General features: G+C 37.3%; 1 protein-coding gene across 3 annotated transcripts in view; it reads left to right on the forward strand.

Annotated features, from left to right (window-relative positions):
• The window catches only part of ARID4B (AT-rich interaction domain 4B), a 207869-nt gene extending 196342 nt beyond the window's left edge, over positions 1–11527 (forward strand). For all 3 annotated transcript variants that reach the window (XM_036757705.1, XM_036757707.1, XM_036757706.1), the window contains one exon: positions 9776–11527. In XM_036757705.1, coding sequence (XP_036613600.1) covers positions 9776–9906 — 131 coding nt within the window. In that variant the 3' untranslated portion in view covers positions 9907–11527. The remainder of the gene's footprint in view (positions 1–9775) is intronic.
• Positions 11528–25425: the final 13898 nt, after the last annotated feature.

Genomic DNA, 25425 nt, shown 5'->3' on the forward strand with positions numbered 1-25425 from the left:
GCATTTCCTTGTTTTACCTCCTTGTTTTATTCACTACTCTCCACATTTATGTTCAGATAATATTTATACTTTTTTAAAAAGTTAAAATTTTTATCCACAAAGATTTATTAGGTACCTGCTGTGTGAATGGATCTTTGGAAAAATATAAAAAGTAAAATACCTCATCCTTTTGCTTGGTGTGGCTTGTATAAAGTATTTCATGTGCTTTACAATAGGTCAGAGTTGAGCAGGTCAGTTTGGTAGTTCAGCTTTAAGAGTATAATGAAATGACACTTAGTAGTCTAACAGTTAGCAAAAATAGGTTTACTTAGCCATATTAGGATGTTCAGAGTCTGCAGAATATATTACTAAAGTATACAGTTGAGCTGAATTAATGTTGATAAACATTTGTTGATCATACTTCTGATGTAAAATTTGAGGGCTCCACACAGGAGCTCCTTCTTGTTTTTTGTACTTGTGCAACCAGGAAGCTTCATCAAAGCCCAATCCTTAGTCCCCTGAACCAATCAAATCTTAAGAACAATTTGAATACCTTTTAAAGAAAAGAAATCGCTCAGTCTACATGACATCACTGGTAGATATTTCTCCTGTAATTGGTGTTACTTTTTAGTGTTTACCTTAATTCTTTACCCTTTCATAAAGATCTCATTTTAGTGGTATTGGTAATATTCAGACCAATGCAGTATATTTTATGTATATGTATGTGTAGAGTAATAGTGCTTACTTTGTGCTACGTGGCGTGTGTTCAGTAGACAAAAGGAGCTCCCTTCAAGGAACTCGCAGTCTAATGGAGGAGGCAACATTCAAAAAATTGTGCATTCATGATATAATACAGTGTAAATGGAAGACAGTCTCAAAGAGAAGGCATTAACAGTGTTAAGGAACTCTTGAGGAAGGTAGGATTTAAGGTGAATCTTGAAGGAAGTCGGGAGGGGGTGGTGAGGAGGAGGAACTTTCCACACATGGGAGTCAGTGAAAAGTCACAGCATTGGGAGGTGGAATATCAGATGAAAAACAAGTAGGCCACTGTTACTCAAGCATAGAGAACAAGCAGAGGAAGTAAAGTGTAAGAAGACTATACAGGGAGGACAGTGCCAATCTGTGAAAGACTTTAATTGCAAAACTGAGGGCTTCAAAGGAGCCACTGGAGTTTATTGAATGATTGGGATGGTGGTGCTATGTCACACCTGCATTTTAAGAAAATCACTTCAGCAGCTGAGTAAAGGATGGAGGCTATTTAGCAGAAGGCTATTGCAATAGTCCACTTTAGAAGTGTTGAGGACTTTGTACTAGGTAGTGGCTATGTGAGGGGAGAAAAGGGGGAATATATGTTAGAGATGTGGTCAAGATACAAATGACAAGATCTGACAATAAATGGGAAGTGTTGGGGTGTGAGTGCCAAGTGTGAAGAGTTGAGGTTGACATTTAGGTTGTCAGCGTAAGTGACAGGGTGGTGATGCCCTTGATAGTGATAGTAAAATTGTAATGAGGAGAGGGTTTTGGGTAGAAAGATAATTCTGCTTTGGACATACTGAGTTTGTGATGCCTACAGGACATCCAAGGAGTGATCAGACAGGAGAACCAAGAGAAAATAATGTTACAAAAATCCTAAAGAAAAATAAGGACGATGGCAGAGTAGGTCAGAAAATTCCAGGCTCTCCAGATTTCCTCCACAAATAAGACAAAATAGCACCTAAAGGTGAACATGGAGTGGTAAAAATAAACAAGAGTTGGAGCACAGCAGTGGTCCTCCTGGGACAACTGGAGAAGATCTGAGGAAAGACCCCAGTTCTGCCTGAGTGAAGTGCAGACACCTCCAGGCTATCTCTACTAAAACAACAAACAACAAGCCCCGGGGGCAACTGGGTTAGGAGGTAGCCTCTGTCTCAGCCATGGGAATTCTCACTTCACAGACAGTGGGGGTTGGGGGTCCAGATATCTGAACAGGGGTAGATTGAAGGACCCCTGCTGCCAAGGGATTCCAGACCCTGCTGTGCTGCTGAGGTGCAGTCCTGGGCTGTGACTGAAGGTGAGAAGGAATCAGCATATGCTGGGTGAGTGCAGAAGCAGTGGGGTGGGTTCACTTCTGGCTTCACTTCTTAGAGAAGAGCTGAGTTCTTAGTTTTGGTTTCAGGCCAGAGGGGAGAGCTGAAGGTTACAGCCGCTAGAGGAACAAGAGCATTTATTTCCAACATAGTGTGCCTGGGAGCCCCAGCTGTGGCTGGGAAAGCAGTGCTGAGGTTGGGCCCTGGACAAAGCTCAAAAAATAACAGCAAGAAGGACCTGAGGCCAGAGGCACCATCCCCTATACCCCAGGACTAGAGGTAATTATAATAACAAGCTGCTAAAAAAAATAAAAATAGTAAAAAGTAAGTAAAAATGAGCAAGCAAAGCAGAAAGAACCCAACCATAGAGAGATACTATGGGAATAGAGAAGACCAGGGTTCATTTTCAGAGGATACTGAAGGAAAAAAAAACCCTCTCCTACCCCAAAGAGTAACCCACCTGCCCAAAAAGAGTTCTTGGAAGAACTTGAAAAGGACTTTAAAAATCAAGAGAGATTGAGGGAAAAAAATAGAAAAAAAAAATGACAATCCAAGAAAACCAAGAAAATTATGAAAAGAAAGTCAGCCAACTGGGAAAAGAGATCCAGAATCTTAAGGAAGAAAACAACTCCTTGAAAACTAGAATTGGGCAAGGGCTAGTGAATGATGTTAGATCAAGACATAACAAAACAAAAAGAATGTGAAACATCTCATAAGAAAAACAATTGATCTGGAGAACAGATCAGGAAGAGAAAACATAAGACTAATTGTACTACCTGAAAGCTAGGATCAGAAACATAATCTTGATTCAGTAATACAAAAAAATAATTAAAGAAAATTGCCCTGAAGTTTTAGAACAATAGGGGAAAGTAGAAGTAGAAAAAAATTTGTTGATCACCACCTGAAAAAGATGCCAGGATGAAAACCTATAGGAATATCATAGCCAAATTCCAAAACTCCCAGGTTAAGGAGCAAATATTATAGGCAACAAGAAAAAAAAAAACTAAAAAAAAAAATACTACAGAGCTACAATTAGAATTACACAAGACCTAGCAGCTGCTACACTAAAATACAGCAGGAGAACAAAAGAACTGGGGTTACAGACAAAAAATAACATCAAAGTTAAGTATAATCCTGAACAACAGCAATAACCAAAAAAAAGACATTGAATGAATTGACAGACTTTCAGGTTTTTGTTGCAAAAAGACTAGAACATAATAGAAAATTTGGCATATAAGTTCCAGGGGAAATAAAAACATCAAAAACCAATTACAAGGGATTCAATAAAGGCAAACTATTACTTTTTATACGTGGAAATGTAAACCACATGCTTAAGATTGTCATTAGTAATTGGGTAGTTTGAAAGAAAGATTGGGAAGAGCTGAGAATGATGAGGTGATTCTAAAAAGCAAAATTGTGTAGGAAACTATAAAAAGCGCAATTATCTCATATAAATGAGGCAGGAGAGGAAGAACTGATACAGAAGAGTTAGGTGGGGTGGAGTAGTGCTGGAACCCTACTCTCATCAGGTTTAGGTGAAAAAGGGAATTACATTTACGTCTAGAAGGGAATAAAAGTTTTCTAAATTTATAAGGAAATAAGAGAGTGAGGGAATAAGAGCGGGTTTATATAAAAGGCTACATAGATTAAGATTTAGAAGGGAAGAAGAAAAGGGAGGGATACTCAGAGGAGTGGGTAGAACAAGGAAAAGAAGGATAAGTGGAGAGGATAGGGGAGAGATAGGGAGGTAGTGGTTAGAAGCAAACTAGAAGGAGGGATAGGGTAAAAAGAGAGACTGAAAAGGACAATAGTGAGGAAAAAATAGGATGGAGGGAGATACATAAATAGTAATTATAACTTTGAATGTAAATGGGATGGATTCACCCATAAAATGGAAATGGATAGCAGAATGGAGTAAAAATCAGAATCCAACAATATGCTGCTTACAAGAAACATATTTAAAAATGAGACAGAAACACAGGGTTAAAATAATAGCTGAAGTAGAATGTATTATGCCTCAGCCAATGCAAAAAATGCAGGGGTAGCAATCTTGATATTAGATAAATTCAAAGCTAAAATAGATTTAATTAAAAGAAATAAACTACATTATGATAAAAGGTACCATAAATAATGAAACAATATTGATAGTAAACTTTATGCACCAAATACCATAGCATCTAAATTTTTTTAATGTTAAATGAATTACAGGTAGAAATAGATAGTAGTAGCATAATAGTGGGGGACTTTAATCTTTCCCTCTTGGAACTAGACAAATCTAACCAGAAAATAAATAAGAAAGAAGCTAAGGAAGTGAATAGAATTTTAGGTAAGCTAGATATGATGGATAGCTGGAGAGAATTGAATAAAAATAGAAAGGAATACACCGTTTTCCTGGCAGTACATGGTACCTTTACAAAAATTGACCATATATTAGGGCACAAACATTTTACACCTAATAGCAGAAAAGCAGAAATATCAAATGCTTCCTTTATAGACCACAATGCAATAAAAATTATATTTAACAAGGGACCATGAAAACAAAGAAAAAACTAATTGGAGACTAAACAACCTAATCTTAAAGAATGTATGAGTTAAAGAACAAACAATAGAAACAACCAGTAATTTCATTAAAGAAAATGACAATAATGAAACAACGTGTTGATAAGGAGAATTATTGACATAATTGATTATATCAATAATAAAAGTAACAATCATATGATAATATCAATAGATGCACAAAAATCATATGATAAAGTATAACATTCATTTCTATTAAAACACTCGAAAGTGTAGGCATAAGTGGACTTTTTCTTAAATTGGTAGGAAACATTTACTTCAAGCCATTAGCAATCATTATTTGTAATGGGGATAAAGTAAAAGCCTTCCTAGTAATATCGGGCGTAAAACAATACTGTTCGTCAGTATTATTCAGTATTATATTGGAAATCCTAGCAATAGCAATAAGAGACGAAAAAGAAAACAGGGAATGAGGTAACATCTTTTTTTGCAGGTGATATTTTGCAGGTGGAAAACCCTAAAGACCCAACTAAAAAGTTAATTGAAATAATTAATAATTTTGGCAGAGTGGCCGAATATGAAGCAACCCCACGTCAGTCTTTAGCATTACTATATATTACCGACAGGATCCTGCAGGAAGAGATAGCTAGAGATACCCCCATTAAAAAAAAAGTATAAAATATCTGGGAATACACTTACCGAAACAAACCCAGGATCCATATGAACAAAACCATAAAAAACTTTGTACACAAAAAGAAATCAGATTTAAATAAATGGCAGAATATTAATTGTTCATGGGTAGACAGGGCCAATATAATAAAAATGACAATTTTTGCCAAAACTAATCTATATATTCAATGCCATCCCAATTAAATTACCAAAAAATTATTTTATGGAGGTAGAAAAAATTAATAAAAGTTATTTGGAAGAAGAAAAGATCAAGAATATCAAAGGAACTAATGGCGGAAAAAAAGTAAAGGAAGGAGGTTTAGCAGTACTAGATCTCAGACTTAAACTATATAATAAGGCAGTAATTACCAACTATTTGGTACTGGCTAAGAAATAGAAAGGTAGATCAGTGGAACAGAATAGACATAAAATTTGAAGCAGCAAATGAATATAGCCAATGTGTTTGACAATTGTAAAGACTTAAGTTTTGGGATAAAAATTCATTATTTGGTAAAAATGGTTGGGAAAGCTGGAAAGCAGTCTGGCAGAAATTGGGCATAAACTGTATCTTACACCAAGATAAGGTCAAAATGGATACATGACCTAGATATAAAGGGAGCTTTTACAAGAAAATTTGAAGAACATGGAACATATTATGTATCAGACTTATGGATAGGTGAACAGTTTATGAACAAACAAGAGATAGTGTTGTGAGATGTAAAGTGGATAATTTTGATTACATTAAATTAAATAGGTTTTGTACAAATAAAACCAATGTAGCCAAGATCAGAAGGAAAGCAGAAAACTGGGGGAAAAAATTTTATGGACAGTTCCTTAGATAAAGATCTCATATCTCAAATACATAAAAACTTTGTCAAATCTATAAGAATGTGAGTCATTCCACAATTGATAAAAGGTCAAAAGATATGAACAGGCAGTTTCTCGATAAAGAAATCAAAACAGTTTATAGTCATATTAAAAAATTCTTTAAGTCATTATTGATTAGAGAAATGCAAATTAAAACAACCTGGAGATACCATTTTACACCTATCAGATTGGCTAAAATGATAGAAGGAGAAAGTGACAAATGTTGGAGGGGATGTGGAAAAATTGGGACCTTAATTTATTATTGGTGGATCTGTGATATGATCCACCCGTTTTGGAGAGACATGATTCCAAATCAGAACCTACATGTTCTGAAATATTTATAGCAGCTCTCTTTTTGGCGACAAAGAACTGGAAATTGTGAGGATGCCCATCAATTGGAGAAATCACTAAACAAATCATGGTATATGTTCAGGGTGAAATATTACTCTGCTATAAGAAACAGTGAGCTCAATGATTTTAGAAAAGCATGGGGAGACCTACATGAAATAATGAAGAGCACAATAAGCAGAATCAAGAGATCATTGTGTACAGACAGTAACAGCGTATTGTTTTAAGAACAACTTGGAGCAATCAAATTATTATAAATGCCCAAATTAACCTCAAAGATCCTATGAAGGAAGATGCTGTTTGAATCCAGAAAGGAGTATTGTTGTGGTGCAGGAAATGATGAGCTGGTTGATTTAGAAAAACATGGAAAGACTTAGACATAGGAACGAAGATGCTTCCACCCTCAGAGAAACAGATGACAGGAGGAAATAAGCACAGAATGGTCTTACATATCTGTGTATGAGTGTATATGTGTATGTTTATAGATATCTATGTATACATATATATCCACACGTAATTATAACCTTCGGTGGGGCCGGGGGGGGGGGAGAAAGGGGAAAAAAATAAAAAGTGCACAGCCAAGAACAAAAGAAAACCAAGGGAGCAAAAAAAAGTTGGGCATCTTTGAAAACAATGTGTACTATTTATTGTATGGGTTTTCTTGAAATGGAAATTTGTTGTTTTATATTGAATCCTTTCTTATGGTCTACTGTGTACATGCCAATGTTTTTTATTTCCTTTTCTCATTTTGTATTTAAGTGTAAAATAAAAAAATAAAGAAAAGTGAAATTTTGAAGAGAGTATTCAAAAGATAGTGATCTATATTGTCAGAGACTCCAGAGAGGTCGAAAAGATTTGAAAAGAAACCATTAGGTTTAACAATAAAGGGACAGTTGGTCACTTGAGAGCATTTTCAAGTTTGATGATGAAGTTGTATTTTTAAAAAAGAGTTTTAAAAGAGAGTGGGAGGGGCAGGAAGTATAGGAACCTGGTGTATATATAAACTCAAGGAGGTTAGGCCAGCAGGGAAGGAGAGACAGGAATTTCTGCTCACATGAGGGTTTTTTATAGATGGAGAATCACAAGGATGTGTTTATAAGCATCAGGGAAGGAGACTCAAGAGAGAGTGGGGATGAAAATCTGTTGGAGAAGACAGGAGAGGACATCAAGCATCCATGTAGAAAGAACTGTTTTGGCAAGGAAAAGGGCTGCTTCTTCATGTAAGGCAACACTGAAAGAAAAAATAGGTGGGAAAGATGTCTGAGCAGTGTCTGAGGAAGTGAGGTGGTATGGTAGATAGAGCACTAGACCTGGAGTTGGGAAGACATGAGTTCAGATTCTATCTCAGACTTGTATTAGCTCTATGATCCTTAGCAAGTCAGTTTACCTCTCTGAGGCTCATTTTCCTCATCTGTAAAATAGAGATAAAAAAAGAGAAGCTATTTCACAGCATTGTTGTGAAGATCAAATGAGATGACTTATGTAAAGCACTTTGTAAACCTTAAAGTGTGTTATTAATGCTTGCTATTATTAGTTGTCCTGGTGGTGGTGGTGGTGGTGATGATGATTTGAGATAAGGAGGTAACAACAACAAGGACTCCTTGGGGAAGTGGCCTCCCTTCCCCCCACCTTTTTTGGGGGGATGAAGTACATAGCAAGGTGCCGGCCCAAGGGCATGATGGAAAAGTCCATGACTGTTCTTCAATGGAAATTCCAAGAGGAGCATTCCTTCTCCTTCAGTTAGAGGGAAGGGACCACAGGGACAGCGGTGGAGACAGGAGGGAAGGCATTCCAGGCATGGGGGGGACAGCCACTGTAAAACCCAAGATGAAGTGTTTTATGCAGGGAAAAGCAAGTCAGACTGTATAATTTGTGGAAGAGAGTAACATGAAGAAAATTAAAAGACAGTAAAGGGCCAGGTTGTGCAGAACTCTAAATACCAGACAGGAGAGTTTATAATTGACCCTGGAGGTACCTAAAGTATATCAGATAGGGTGACATGATCACACCTGTGCTTTATAAAAAGTACTTTGACAGCTGTCTAGAAGATGGATGTAGTGAGAAGAGACTTGTGGTAGGAAAACTAATTAGGAGGTTATTTCACTCTAGAGTAGTGATGAAGGCTTTTGAACTTGGGTGATGACTATGAAGGTAGAGAGGATAGGAGCTGTATATGAGAGATGTTGTGAAGAAAGCAACTGATTGGATATGTGAGGGCTAAATGAAATTGTGCAAGGATGCAAGTCTCAGTAACGGGAAGGGTGTGGTGCTTTCAGTAGTTGTGAACAGGAGTAGAATTGGGAGGAAAGTTCTATTTTGGACCTCTGGAGTTTGAGATGCCTGGAAGATACCCAGTTGGAAATGTCTCATTGGTTGGAAAAGACTGGAACTCAGGAGAGACACTAGAGTTGGGTGTGTCGTTCTGAGAATCATCTGCATATCGATGCTGATTGAACCCAGGGGAACTGCTAAGCTCATCAAGAGAGAGATAATCATTTGCAGCAGCAGCATCATAGCTAGTATTTTATAATCCTTTAAGTTTAACAAGCATTTTACATACATTATCTCATTTGATTCTTAACAGCTGTCATGGGAGATAAATCCTATTAGCATTTCCATTTTACAGATGAGGATACCGAGGCTCAGAGAGGTTAGATGACTTACCCAGGGTCACACAGCTAGCTGAAGGCAGGATTCAAACTCTGGTCTTTCTGAGTCCAAGTCCAGTGTGCCAACTAGCTGTTTATAGAAAAAAGAAGAAGAGCCAGGATAGAACCTTTATTAGTACTCTCTCTTCACTGAAATTACTTTGTATTTCTTCATTTATAGAAATATAGAATCTTCCCAATAGGATATAAACTCTTTGAGAGCTAGGATTATTTAATTTTTGTATTTGAGTTGATAAATATATGCTTTCCTTTCTTTATATCATGCTGTCATGGGACCTAACTTCTCTTTTGCAAACTGAATACTTATGCTTATATCCAGTGTTACAGTCATAGTTCAGAGCACTGGAATGTTTTATGCCTCCCTTTCTCTTCAGGACAAACAGCAAAGGTGTACAGTAAATAAAGCACAGGACTTGGGATAAGAAGACCTAGGGTAGCTCTCATCGCTGACACTTACTAGCTTTGTCACTATAAGCAAGTTATTTAAAATGTTGTTATTAAAGTTACTTTAAAAAGTTATGTAAAATGGTGCTAAGAGCTGTAGTGCCTACAAAGCTACCATGATGCAAACCCTAAAGTGCTGTATAAATGTCAGCCATTAGCATTCTTTGGGTCCTGTTTTTATTAACCTACTTTTTATTTTTTTTCTACTCTCCTTAGGTGCTGCTACATCCTCATCTTCTTCTTCCTCCCCTTCATCCAGTTCTATCACAGCTGCTGTCATGTTAACTTTAGCAGAACCCTCCATGTCCAGTGCATCACAGCCCGGAATGTCAGTGGAGTGCAGGTGACAGCAGGACTTCCCAAAGCACTTTGCACTTAATGGCTGTTGAGGGCCCCTTTTTTATATATACTGCACAGTGGCACACAAAATCAGACAAGCACTATTTTATATTTAAAAATTGTTTCTTGACAAGCTGACTTGGCACTTAAGTGCACTTTTTATGAAGAAAAAGTACAATGAACTGCTTTTCCTCAAGCAATAATTGTTTCCAACTTGTCTGGGAATTGTATGTCTGGTAACTTGAAGGCCTTCCACTGTGGCAAATGGAGGCTTTTCACTGCCTGCTGAGACAATACAGAAAGCATAGTTGTTGGGTGGGCCAGAACGTGTCTAAAAAACTTACTGTACATGTGTTCCCTGGTATTTTGTTAAAGCTGGAACATTTGATATTTTTCCATTTATTTATGAAAAATATGAACCTATTTTCATTTGTACAAGCTAATTGTTTTTTAAATGCAAGTCACCTTAAAGTGGCTTTAAATTGTATAAGTCAAGCACATGTAATAAATTCAAAACCTGCAGGTAACAGGATATTAGACATCAGTCCTGGTAACCAAATAAGATTCTCTTTTTAAAAGACTGACAATGTTTACAGGTTTGAATTAGGTTAAATGGTTTTGCAATGGGTTTTCATGGCCCATTAATTGGAATGGAACTACTGTACTTTGCCATTTTTCTATGAATCAGTATTTTTTTTTAATTTTGATATAATACATTGTGTGAAAAAGGAAGAAAATGGCTAACAAACTATATTAAATCTTAAACAATGTATAAAATTGTACTTAGCCAGTTTAAAGTGTATATTTATTCATAATGGATTATAACAGTTATATTTTTGTGTTTTATTGTAAATGTTTCTTTTCCCTTTAAAACAGATATTTCATTTGTAATGCTTATTTTATTATGAGCTACAACAGGATTTCAGGAACAAGTAAGCTGTGTTCATGTGTAATTCACAGTTGATGATATAAACACTACCACAAAATGATAGTTTTAAATACAGCTTATCTGAGTGGTAGGTCTGCTAAGATAAAAAATGCCTTGTGCAAAATCAAAAATGAACGCAAGCTGTTTTCACTTGTATTGACTTTTATGTTGTATGATCCCAAGATCTGTTCTGTTTGGCACTTGTATATTTAATTATACACCTTTGTAAGACATTTGTATATTGCGGAAGTGTTCATTCAAGCTATTTAATACCTAGCACTGTTAATACACAGTACTTTATTGTACAGACTGTTTTACTGTTTTAATTGTAGTTCTGTGTACTTCTTTTGGATGGGGGCTGGCATGTTTTTTTTTCTGGCAATACAACATGTGGGAATTTTGAAATGTTTTGTTTGTAGATGCTAACGTGTCAGAATCCTTTACACTCAACTTTTCTAAGAAAAGCATTTTCGGTCTTTGTAGTGTGTGCTCACAGTAACCAATTTTGTTGAAAATGGTTTCAAAATATTCAGATTTGTACAGGACTGTAAAAATTTGTTGACGAACATTGAAGGAAAAGCTTATAGAAAAAAGCTATAGAGCATATATTAGGTTATGCAGACAATGGAGAATTATGTAATATATTGTACAAATGTAAGCAAAGGCTCTGAAATAAAATGCCATAGTTTGTGAATCCCTGATTATGTTTCTAAAAGTTTAATTAAATAATTTTAGTGCATTTCTATAAGTAATAACTAGCTATAGAATATATCTAAGATTTGGTCTTTCAAAATGAAAAATTATCGCCAGGGAAAAACCTACCTCCAAAAAATTTTATGTGTGTCCAGAATTATTTCATCAGTGTAGGGAACTCCTATTGTGTGTGGAAGCTCCCTCCACAGATGTAAAACTGCAGCTTCCTGTAACTTTTAGTCTTAGAGAGTTTTGCAAGGGGCACTGGGAGGTTATGTGATTTGCCTAGAGTCACACAGCTAGTATGTTTCAGAGGCAAGATATGAACCAAAGGCTTCCTGGCTCCAAGGCTGGCCCTCTATGCATTACACCATGCTGCCTTTGTAAAAAAAACTTAAGTACTGTATCATAAGTGGAAGATAAGATATTTGAGTGTTTTCATATCTGTGTTTCTTCATTTGCCTAATTCTGTTATGAAAATGTTTCTATTATTGAGTGGTTTGTCTAAAAAAAATCAAGTTAAGGAGTTTAATTTTTTCATTGGTTTTACAAATCCCCCTGTAATTGCTTATTTAAATTGAGCTTGTAAGTCTCTTACATGTGCCTAAAAATTTCTGACATTATTATGACTTTGAGCGATTTTTAGTTGTATAATTGTTGTATAATTGTCTCCATGTGTCCAGAAGGGGGGCAGCCTCATAGCGCTCTGCACTGCTCTATGAGCATCCATGTCATTTGATCAAGGAATCTACCTTATTTCACTGATTTCACTTATTTCACTAACCGATCTTAGAAAACCATTTATAATTTCTATCTCATGTGTTTTTAACTCTCTAAAGCATTGGGTCCAAACCTGTTTTGAGTTGGGACACATTCAACTCTCGTGTTCTTTTCAAACCTTCATCTCCAAATATATATATTAGATTCTTAAGGATTTCCTTATGTAACCTATAGATGAGACTCCTTGTCTCTTAAACTAGCTTTTAATAGATGAGTTGATAATATGTAACAAATGTCTAAGGCACAAACATTTAGGATTGACATAATGTTGTTCTAAAGTGGATTCTTTTGCTGAAATAAACTTAGAAGGGAAAAAAAAATCTTACCAAAGTTTCTCTTCCTTGCAGACCCACAATTCATTTTTAGATCATCCGCAATTCTACAAAGGGCAGTGTGGAGTAATAGAGCACTGAATTTGGAGTCAGGGTACCTGGTTTCAAGTCCTGGCTCAGTTCTTTAGTAGCTGTGTTACCCAAGTGGCCAAGTCACCTAACTTCTCTGACCCTAATTGTCTTCATATCTAAATTGATTTGAGTTGATTTAGTCCCTTGCCATTCTGTCTCCTCTGAACTTCTCCTTTCCCTGTAATATCCAAATCAAAATTCATGTACCCAAAAAAAGCTTTCCCTTTTTCCTAACTTCCTTCTTTTTATTAAAGGTAACATTCTTCGGATCAGCTAGGTTTGCAACTTTTGCTAACCTTGCATCCTCAAGTCTTCCCTCTCCTTTATCCTCCATATCCAAACAACTGTCAGTCTTTGTTGTTCTGTCTCCATGTCTTTCAATCCTTTCCCCTTCTCTCTGCATGAATGGCCACCACTTTAGTTCAAGACCTCAGGACCTCTCAACCTGAATCATTGCAATTTTCTTCTAACTGATCTCCCAGCTCACAGTTTCTTTGTTTTCCAAACCAGCTTCCAATCAGCTACCCAAATCTTCCTAAAGCACAGGTTTGATCATATCATTCTCTTAAAGAATCTTTGGTGGCTTCCTAGTGTTTTAAGAGTTTAAAAAAAATTAGCATTGAAAGTCCTTCACAATCTGGCTCCATTACCCTCCTTTCACAATTTATTTCATATTATTTCACTTCATGTAGTGTATTTACATTCCAGTCAAACTTGCCCACATGCTGTTTCCGCAGACTCAGCATTCAATTTCCTGCCTTTGCACTGTTGAAAAGATTGCTTCTCTTGCCTAGAACTGCTCTTTCCTCATCTCGGCCTTTTAGAATTCTTTACCTCCTTCAGGGCTTACTTCAGGAGTCATCTCCTCCAGAAGGCCTTTCCTTATTATGTTACTGTAGTTGTCAGTGTTTTCTCCCTCCTCAAATTATCTTGTATTTTATTTGTGTAAAATCTTCCAGTAGACTGTAAACCCCTGGAGTAACCGAATTAGTTTTTATTTTGGTATTTGAGTATTTACTGTAGGAAAACACTGTGTTAGAGTTTCTAAAACAGTATGAGTTCTGCCCTTGAAGAACGTAAATGAAAAAAAAAATTCAAAGGGCACTTGAAGAGTTTCCTCATTCCCCCTAAGAAGACACTCTTACCCTATACTTTACTCAGAAAAACAGGTGGTGGTGGTGGTAGGGAAGTTGCAGGGTAGAGAGTTACCTTGTGTATTTAAGAAAGTCATGAGAGGAAATCTGGGAATGGGAATAGGAAGAGATTATGATGGAGGTCAGTATAGAAAGAAATAGAATGATTGTCACTGAAGTATACTACAGATAGCCTGACCAGAAAGTGGAAATAAATGAATTTGGGAAACAGGTCACAAGTATGGCATAGAGACCTGATATGAATGATAAATGATTTCAACTTACAAGACATCTCTTATAGCTCTCTGCCAAGAGTAGCTAATATCTTTTTGTCTTGCCCTAGTGATAATTTTATCCTTCAAAAGGTGGAGGAACCAACAAAGGAAAATTTGTTTCTGGACCTGATTCTCACTAATCTAATTCTCAACCATTTCTCACTGGTTGCTGAGAAAGAAATCATAGGAACCCTGAGGAAAGTGACTACTCTATCCTAGGGTGTGATTAGAGGAGAGGAAATCTAGGCATAGTCTTGACATGCACCTTGGGTTTTACAAAAACAGATGACAGATGTTTTAGAGGAAAAGCAATTGGTTCCATGAACTAAGTTGCTACAATGGGAAGTCAGCCCAGGAGAGATGGAAGATGCTCAAGAACAAAATTCGAAAGATCCAATGAAAAATAATTACATTGAGGAAGAAAAATGGGATTTGTCTGAAGAGATCAATGTGGATACACAGGAAACTCGTTGAATTTTTAGAAAGAAATGTACAGAATGGAAGCAAGACCAGGTAACAGAGGATTAATATAACAATATGGCATAGTCCTGTCAAAATATTGTCATGACTGCTAAAGATGATAATGAACTGAGGCTGACAGGAAAAAAAAAGCTACAGGAAATCAAATGGGACAGGTTTTTTAAAGTTCCCTTGGTAGAAAAAAGAGCACTATAAAGGAAGGGTAGAACCAATTGATAACATTTCTGTGTGAACATTTACACAAGTATGTATGATATTCAGATATATATATATATATGTGTGTGTGTGTATATACACACACACACACACACACACACACATTTTCCCCCAGAAAACTACTTGTTAAAAAATTTATCAGCACACTCCTGCATATGGCCTTTGTCTGGGGTGGTTGGGACAATAACAACTGATGACAGAGAACATCGAGCTGCTGAATTCTTATTTTGCTTCTTGTTTCTCTACCAGAAGTGAAATGGGGGTAAATGGCTAACAGTGGATGGATGCCTAAGATAAAGAGGGAGCTGGTGAAATGAAAAGCATCTAGTTGCCCTCAAACTGAAGTCACCTAGGGCAGAAGAACTACAGGTCAATGATCTTAACTTTAAAAAAAAAAACTAGGAAAATTTAGAACATTAAAGGGGTACTTGGTGAGTATCTCAAGAGAAGTGATTGCAAAGAATAGTTACTGGATGACCCCTTGTTGTATATATTATAGTGAGGATTTCTTTTGTGTATGTGGTATATGAGATTAGACATCCCTGAGGTCCCTTCAAACTGGTTCTGTGGACTTAGAGCCCATTTATCATAAGCTGCTGTTTCTCCCTTGTTCTGTATTTCAGAATTCCCAGAAGACCCATTTTCTCCTTCTCTCCAGTCTCATGAAAAGGTAGCCCTTAGTCAACGTACTTTGCTACTGCACATCTTTTCTCACTCTAATCTTCAATCTTTTCTAATGACCAAAAATATGTTCGAGTCTTCCCCATTCCTAAAAAAAAACAAACCAAAAAACAGAAACCTCACATGATCCTACCATTCCCTCAAACTTTTTTCCTGTATATTGCTTTCTTTCACAGCCAAAGTTCTAGAAAAAGCTGTCTAAACTTCTTGAATCTACTTCCTCTCCTCTCAGTCTTTTCTTCCCTTTTAACAATCTGGTATCCCAACTTCATCATTCAAATGAAACTGCTCTATCCAAGGTTACTAATGATCTCTTTTGTTGACCACTGTGACCTTTTCTCTGTTCTAATTTCTTCTCCCTGGGTTTTTGTGACGTGGCTTTCTCCTAGTCTTGCTCCTCCTTTGTCTAGCCTCTCCTCAGTCTCCTTTGCTGAATCAGCATTATTACCTTCCGATCCAGATGGAGATAGCACGAGGCCCAGAGCCCAATAGCTCCAGGAATTGAAGCACCCCCACAGACTAGCAGTTCTGCCTTCTGCCTGGCCTCCCCAGGCATCATTGAGGATATCAATTCTAGTGAAGAAAGGACTCACCATTCTCACCACCAGCACCACCAACTGCCAACTACGTGCCACTGATATTCAGGTAAGGCAGAGCCCAGAAGTAATAGTTCTTCCCACACTACCAATCATGCTCTCAGCCCAGCCCTTTCACTGTTATCCAGGGAAACAAGGCTTGTTGAAATGTGACCTGTCCACTTCCTCTCCAGGTGCTGTAGAACCTTCCTACCTCTGCAGCAGCCACAGCTAGTGAAGACCTGGAAAAGAAAGTCTTTGCCAACAAAATCCTAGTGATTTTCAAATGGTTCAGAATCAGAAATGGACATGGTTTTGTCAATAGAAACAACATTAAAGAAGGTGCATTACCATCTGCTTTGCTGTTGCATCCTAAGGATCACTGGACCTTTTCATCCAATTCGTAACTGAAACCTCCTATAAACATGTGTTGATTTTGCCTATTAGTATGTGATATGTGTGAGAACAGTAACTGTCTTGCTTTTCTATTCATATCCCTGAAATTTAACTCAGTGATTTGTACCTGTTGTTTGATTTGCACCTGTTGTTTGATCTTCACTTTTGAAGAGAGCTGATGACATCCCAAGTGATGTCTTGATTCACGTGTGAATTGGATTTAATGAGGCAGAATTGGGCAAAGTCATCAGCCTCACTCTCTCTTCTTAAGTTATCCAAATCCAGTGACAAGACAGAAGTCAAGAAGACTTGTGATGGCCTGGGATGCAGTGAATGACTTCGGTGTCTTCGATGCCTGAAGAAGCTCTAAGAGCTCCACAGCACCCTTCAGCTGCCTTCGTGGCCATTGGAACAAATTGTTCTCATCCACCCGTTCTCCTGGGAGCAGTCTTCACTTATGCTTGGGATAGACACCCACATGACTCACCAACAAGTCTGTCAGTTACCCTCAACCTGGGTTGGCCTGTATGCTGAGATGGTTTACTTGGGTGTGGCTGCTGTGCATGCTACAGCTTCTTGGAGCCGCAGGTGAGAGTTGAGTGCCAGGTAGACACTAAAGGTGGATGAATAGCCCTGAAAAAGGCTCTGTAATTCCTCACACCAGAGGTGCTAGCCCTCCCTGAACACCCCATACAACCCAATTTGGACCTAGTAAGTGCTTAATAAATGCTATTTCACTCATTCATCATCATCCATATCCAGTCCCTATTTATGAGTGTACTCTATGGCTGTGTCCTGCACCCTCTTCTTCTCTTGATTATCTCAACCACTCTTAGATACAACTACCATCTCTATGCAGATAATTACCTTATATTTAACTAATACGCATTTATTTGTATTTATTGAGGCAGCTAGGTGGTGCAGTGGATAGAGCGCTAGGCCTGGGGTCAGGAAGAACTGAGTTTAAATCTAGCCATAGATATTTACTAGCTAAGTGACCCTGATTAAGTCACTTAACCTCTGCCTTAGTTTCCTCGCCTGCAAAATGAGATTAATAATTGTAGTATATCCAAGAGACAAAGTCCTAGGTATTGAAACTCAATTTATTAACTAGGCTGGTCAATAATCAATAAATTGTTGATCAAGTCATCTCTTGGTGATAAAAGATGAAAAGGGAGTCTCTGAGCCACCTTAGATCAGATGTTTTCCTTCTGATGGACCTGCTCTGACAAGCAAAAGACAACCCTAATTGGTGGACATTTAATGAGGGGATGGGTTTTTGAGTCCTCAGTCCCTCCCTATTATTTCATCATTAAGGGAGGGAAGTCAGCTGAGGAATAAGGCCTTGAAATGATATTTAGTAGCCTCCAGCAATGTGGGAAAGAAAAACTACTCTATTCTGGCTTGATCACTCTTTTGTGAACTAGGTCACCCCAAACTCTAATGATGGGAACAAGGGCACAGGAGTAGCTCCTGGTAGCTCTTGAGGTCAGTTTTGTTACTATTTACAGGGAAACAAAGGGCCCAGCCTCTCCTTTGGAATGCAGGAATGTAAGGACATTCTTCAGTTAGAATGGGCCAAATGAATTTTCTCTGTAAACTAGTATAAGAGATTGATTTTTGACAGAGATGGGAATATTACAAATTAATATTAATAATCAGATGATACAGTATTAAAATGAATTTTCCTCATAATAGCACTTACCTTCCATGGTTGTTGTGAGAATCAAGTGAGATAATATTTGTAAAGCACGTAGCACAGTGCCTGGCACATGGTAAGCACTTAATAAGGAATTGGAGTTTTTTTTAATTTTTTTTTTATTTATTTCATATATACTTTATATATACACTTGGAAATTCCTCACACCTGCTACTAGAATGTATGCTTCTTGTGTGTATGGATTGTTTCATTCTTTACATTTGCATTGCCAACACCTAACGCAGTGCCTGGCACATACAAGTTCTTTAATAAATGTTTGTTGATTGATTAAGTGTCAGAAAGACCTTAAGAAGTTAAGTGGGTTACCTAGGATCACTTGTCAGAGGCAACTCCTGACATAAGTGATCCTGGGTAAATAACTTAACTTCTCAGTTCCATAGGCAACTCTCTAAACCTTATGTTGTAGAGCCATTTTAAATCTACATTGGTAGGGATAGCTTCCTCACTAGGGATTTCCCTGTGTTAGTGAAATCATGGGCCTAGCTTAAAAAAAAAGTTAACTTGTCAACGCCTAATAGAGTGGGTTTCAGAAAACCAATCAGCAAAGGCTCCAGGGATTCCATGGAGTTCTTCATGGATAAGGGTAGACTTAGATAGAGCTCTCTCTCCCAGAGCCAAGCCTGCTAAATTGATCTTCAGGGGTTCAGAGCATCCTGAGGCTTTAGGGTATCTTTTCTCTAATGCTATTTGTTCAAGCCCCGACCAATTGTGACCCCACCCCATTGTTAGCGGCCAGTGACTACTGCCCAAGTTCCATTTAACCACAATATGCTTTACAAAAGGATATTTAATGGGAAAAGAAGGGAAAGGAAAGAGAGAAGGAATAAACTTTTTATAGTGTTTACTATATACCAGCTACTGTATAAGTGCTTTTTACAAACTTAACTTATTTGATCCTCCCAACAACCCTTCATGGTAGGCGCTATTATGATCTTCATTTTCCACTTGAGGAAACTGAGGCAAACAGAGGTGTGACTTTCCCAGGGTCACACAGCTAGTAAATGTCTGAAGCTGGATTTGAAATTAGATCTTCCAGACTCCAGACCCAGTGTTCTATTCATTGTTCCACCAGCTGCTGCTGTCCACTTTAAAGAAATAGCACACACACACACACACACACACAAAAAAAAAATACAAGCATTTTACTCAGTACATTAGAGAATACACTGGCCCCTACACTACCTCAGTTTCTGGGGAAGTAGGTTCAAAACTTTATTCTTTTCCTACATAGACGTGGTCCCATCAAGTTCATGTCCAAAGGCAACATCTCACACTGACTTAATGACCCATAGGTCTTCCTGAAAGTCATTTCTGGGCTAGCTGAATTACCTGGCCTGGACTCTGACTACCAGATTATATCTCACTCTCCTTACTTTTCAAAACCCCCAAGGGAGTGGCAGAGACACTATTCCCTTTCCAGAATGTGATAAGTGAACTAATCACCAAAATCCTAAATGGATGAAGCAAAGGAGAGATTAGATGAAGCTGACTAGCTTTTTTTTTAGTGCTTCTGCAGCCAATCAAAAAGCTTTCCCCTCAACTAGTGTTTACTAACCTGAATCAGTTACAGAATGCTTATGTATGTTCCTCCTCCTCTTCTCCAAAAACATTTTCCCTACAGGTCATGATGACTCTTCCAGAAACAGGTTTCTAAGGTTCTTCACATGAAGAGATGACATCTCTTGCGCTCTGCAAATGCACCAGACCCCCATTTCATCAAGCTGAAATTTGCCTCTTTTATTCTGGGGTCAAATAGAACAAGTCTACAGGATTGTCAAATAGAACTTGTCTACAGGATTGTCAAATAGAACTTGTCTACAGGATTGTCTTCAAATAATCAAGGACAGCTGCATATGTCTCTTGAGCCTTCTCTTTTGTACCCTAAGCATTCCTAGTTGCTTCATCCAATACTAATATGGCAAAGACTTGGGGATCTTGGGTTGTTGTCCTCTGGATGCTCCAACTTATTTCCTGAAAATGTAGATTTAAACACAGTCTTCAGATGTAGTTTGACCAAGGCAAAGTATTCTATTCAATCTCTTCTTCTCTAGCAGATTAGCCATTTTTTCAGTTGTACTCTTTACTGCTTCAGTCCTTCTCCATCTACTGCTGCTTTTCCTGCTGCCTAAAAGCAAGCCTATGTCTCCCCCCATCTTAAAAAAAAAAAGTCATTTGACCTTTCTATCTCCAATAGCTATCATCTTTTATCACTCTAATTCCACCTTCATGCAGTAATGCAGCAGGGCATCAGCATTGGATAAACCAATTAAGAGAGTGACTTGCAAAATGTCCCAGTTTTGGCTAGAAACTCAGGTCACCAAAAATTGAAGGTAGCTTAGGAAGGAAGGGCATTGGCAAGTGGGAAGATCAGGAAAGATTCTGTGAGGAAAGTGGTGCTTAAGCTGGATCTTGACTGAAGTGAGCATATCTATGAGGTAGAGGTGGGAAGAAATTACATTCTAGGTCTGGGGAAGATCCAGTGATAAGGCATGAAGACTAGAGACAGTGTCCCATGTTTGAGGAACAGGAAAACCAGTTCAGCTGAAATGTAAGGTGTTGGAAGAAGAATCATATATAATAAGGCTGGAAAGTTAAGTTTGGGCCAAGTTGAGAAGTTTTGAAAGCCAAACAAAGGAGCTTATAACTACACATTGTGCTGTTTTCCTTACTTCATTCCACATCAGCTCAAAATAGGTCTTCCCACATTAATGAGAATTCTTCATGTTCATCGTGTGTTATGATAGCATCCTAATTTTTCTTCCAGACTTTCCTCTCTGTTTATCCTTCACCCAGCTGCCAAAATGAACCTTTGGGTTTTTTTAAATTTTTATTCATTTTTAGTATTAGTTTTGAAAACTTTTGATTTCCATATTCTCTCCCTCACCCATTTAGAAGGCAAACAATATGTATCAATTACACATGAAGACTTGCAAGACATTTCCATATTAGTCATGTTAAAAAAAGGCAAGAAAAATAATATGAAAATCATATGGTTCAGTCTGCACTGAATTGTTCATCAATTAATTCTCTCTCTGAAAGCTGATAGCATTTCTCATCGTGTGTCCTTTGGAATTCACAGTTGATCGTTGTAACAATATTGTTTTTACTGTGTACAGTGTTCTGGTTCTGCTCACTTCACTTTGCATCAGCTTGTAAAAGTCTTCCCAGGTTTTTCTGGAACCATCCTGCTCATCATTTCTTATAGCACAGTAGTATTCCATTGCAATCATATACCACAACTTGTTCAGCCATTCCCCAGTTGATGGGCATCCCCTCAATTTCCAATTTTTTGATACCATAAAAAGGGCTGCTATAAATATTTTTGCACATATGAGTCCTTTCTCCTTTTCTTTGATCTCTTTGGGACACAAGCCTAGTGGTATTGCTGGATCAAAAGGTATGCAGAGTTTAATAGCCCTTTGCGTGTAGTTCCAAATTGTTCTCCAGAATGGTTGGACCAATTCACAACTACACCAACAGTGTATCTGTCTTTGCATATTCCCTCCAACATTATTTTCCTTTTCTGTCATGTTAGCCAATCTGATAGCTATGAGGTGGTGCCTCAGAGTTGTTTTAATTTGTATTTCTCTAATAAATAGTGATGTAGAACATTTTTTCATGTGACTTGATAGCTTTGAGTTTTTCTGAAAACTGCCTGTTCATATCATTTGATCATTTATCACTTGGGAAATGGCTATTATTTTTGTAAATTTGGCTCCATTACACACACACAGACACACAGACACACAGACACACACACACACACACACACACACACACGAGAAATGATGCCTTTATCAGAGAAACTTTCTGTAAAAAAATTTCCTCCAGTTTCCTGTTTTCTTCTAATCTTGGCTGCATTGGTTTTGTTTCTATAAAAAACATTTTGAAATTCCTGTAATAAAATTATTCATTTTCCTTCCCATGAACGTTTCTTTCTCTTGTTTGATCAAAATCTCTTCCCTTATCCACTGAATAATAGTAGTGATAATGGACATCCTTGCTCTAACTCTGATTTTGTTGAGAAGTCTTCTAGTTTATCCCTATTATAATGGTTGCACTTGGTTTTAGATAGATTTTACTTACACTTTTAAGACAGGCTCCATTTGTTCCTATGTTTTCTGGGATTTTTAATAGGAATGGCTATTATATTTTATCAGAAGCTTTTTCTGCATCCATTGAGATAATCATTTGATTTTTGTTGTTGATATGGTTGATCATGCTTATAGTTTTCCTGAAATTGAACTAGTCCTACATTCCTTGTACAAATCCCACCTGGTCTTATTGTTTGATCTTTGTGATATATTGTTGTAATTTCCTTGCTAATATTTAATTTAAAATTTTGCGTCACTATTCATTAAGGAAATTGTCATAGTTTTCTTTCTCAATTTTTGCTGTCCCTGGTTTAGGTGTCAAAATCATATTTGTGTCAGAAAAGAAATTTGGTAGGACTACTTTTTATCTTCATTGGTGGTTCATTCACCCTTTTCATTTTTGATACTGACAATTTGGTTTTCTTCTTTCTTTTTTTTTTTTAAATTAACCAGTGGTTTATCTCTTTTATTGTGTGTATATGTGTGTGTGTGTATGTTTATATAAAACCGGCTCCTAGTTTTATTTATTAGTTCAATGATTTGGTGGTTTTTTTTTACTTTCAATTTTATTAATCTCTTCTTTGATTTTCAGGATTTCCATTCTGATATGTAATTGGGTATTTTTAATGTGTTCTTTTTCTTTTTATTTGCATACCCGATTCACTGATCTGCTTATTCTGTATTTTATTGATTTACACATTTAGAGATATAAATTTTCCCCTAAGTACTGCTTTGACTGCATCCCACAAATTTTGGTAGGTTGTCTCATTGTTGTCATTATCTTTAATGAAATTATTGATTGTTTCTATGATTTTTTTGACCCATTCATTCTTTAGGTTTAGATTATTTAGTTACAATTAATTTTTGATCTGTGCTTCCCTTTAATGAATATAATTGTTGTTCCATTATTGTCTGAAAAGAATATAATATTTTTGCTCTTCTGTATTTGTGAGGTTTTGATGTCCTAATACATGGTCAGTTTTTGTGAAGGTGCTATGTACAACTGAGAAAAAGGTACGCTCTTCTATTCCCATTTAGTTTTCTCCAGAGTTCTATCATATCTACCTTTTCTAAAATTATATTCATCTCCTTAACTTTTTTCTTGTTTATTTTATGGTTAGATTTATCTAGTTCTGAGAAGAGAAAGTTGAGATTCTCCCACTAGTATAGTTTTGCTATTTATTTCCTCCTGTAACCCATCTAACTTTTCCATTAAAAATTTGAATGCTATGCTTTTTGCTGCCTATATGTTTAGTGTTGGTGCATATATATTTAGTCATTGTTTATGGTACCTTTTAGAAAGATGTTCTTTTCCTGCTTATCTCTTTTAATTAGGTCTTTTGCCTTTTGCTTTGCCTAGAGATCATGGTTGCTATCCCCTGACTTTTTTTACTTTAGCAGGAGCATAATAGATTGTGCTCCAGCCCCTTATTTTAACCCCATCTGCCTTTCTGTTTCAAGTGTTTCCCATAAACCACATATTGTTGGATTCTGGTTCCTAATCCATTCTGCAATCTACTTCTGTTTTATGGGTGAGCTCATCTCATTGACATTCACAGTTATCACTAACTGCAATTTCTCTCCATTCTATTTTCTTCTGTTTCTCTTTCTTTTTACTCTCCCTCCTGAATTAAAAAAAAAAACCCAATTAAACACAAAAGTTTATTTTGCTTCTGAGACTGCCTCCCTTAATCTGCCCTCCATTTCATCACACACTCCTCTTTCTCTTACCCCTACTTCTCCTACTTCCATATTGGCTAAGATAGATTTCTACACCGAAATAAGTGTATATACATATTTTTCCTTCTTTGAACTAATTCAGATTAGAGTGAGGTTCAAGTGTTACCTGCCACCCACTCTTCAACATTTCTCCTCCATTATAAAACTTCCTTGAGCACTTTTTTAGTGTGAGATAATTTTTCCCATTCTTCCTCTCCTTTCCCCCTTCTCCCAAAGCCTCCTTTTTTCTCACCCACACATTTTTACAAATATCATCCCAACATAATAGAATCACTTTTATGCCTTCTCTCTATGTAGAGTCCTTTTAACTGCCCTAATATTGGTAAAATTTTTAGAAGTTACATGTATCATCTTCCCATATAGGAACATAAATAGTTTATCCATATTAAGTCCCCCCTCCCTGGAACTGTGACCAGAAGTGGATATAGGCAATGGAGTTGCCAATAGTGTAGTCTTGTACCCAATGATGGTGTAGGGGTCTCCTGTAATCTCTGCCTGACCAGTTGCCTGATCCCCTTATCATCTCTGGCTTGAGAGCTCCAGAAGCTGCTGCGGCTGTTGCCACCTCCAAGGCCCATAGCCAGTATTACTACCCTCTGGGCCAGCCTCTATCATAGCGTCATAGCCCTCTCCTTCTGACTTCCAAAGTTGTCTTGTGTTGGAAAAAATGTCTCATCCTGACCTTTTATTGGCCCTGCCACTCCAGAATCCGATTTGAGGCCTTATTTTAAAGTTGTTTGAAGGAGAATGTTGGAAAAGCTTGGCTGTGGTGCTACTTCTACTCTGCCATCTTGGCCCTGCCCGTGAAAGCCAGCCAGAATTATCTTTGTAAGGCACAGGTCTGCTCATGTCACTCCTCCCCTCAAAAGTTCTTATTGCCTCCCTATTGCCTACATAGTAAAATACAATTTTCTTATCCTGGCATTTAGAGCCATCTGTGATCTAGATCTACCTATCTTCCTAGACTTTCAAAATTTCCAAATAGGCCACCCAAATTATACTACTAGTTCTCCGAACTCAACATTCCATCTCCTTTTTCTTTACTTTATTAAAAATTATCCCTGATCCCCATTTTTCAGAAGAAAGTCAAACACACACACACACACACACACACACACACACACACACACACACACACACACAGTGGTATAGAAATGCATCAATTTAACAGAGAAACAAGTGGGATTGGAGTTGAAATGGCATTCTCAAGAATGACTGGTTAAAAGAAAAAAAAAGAACTATGATCTAAGAAGTTAGTTCACAATTTGGGAATATTGAGATTCAGGGGGATGGACCTTCAGAGCCCTTTCTAGTGTCTCAGAAGAGAGTGATAGGGACATTGGAGCCAATGGATACCTTGAATATCCCTGTCTTATTGTGATCATGCTGCACTGGTTGCTGCTGCTGCTTCT

This window comes from Trichosurus vulpecula, chromosome 4 (genome assembly GCF_011100635.1).
Source record: "Trichosurus vulpecula isolate mTriVul1 chromosome 4, mTriVul1.pri, whole genome shotgun sequence".
NCBI classification, from domain to species: Eukaryota; Metazoa; Chordata; class Mammalia; order Diprotodontia; family Phalangeridae; genus Trichosurus; species Trichosurus vulpecula.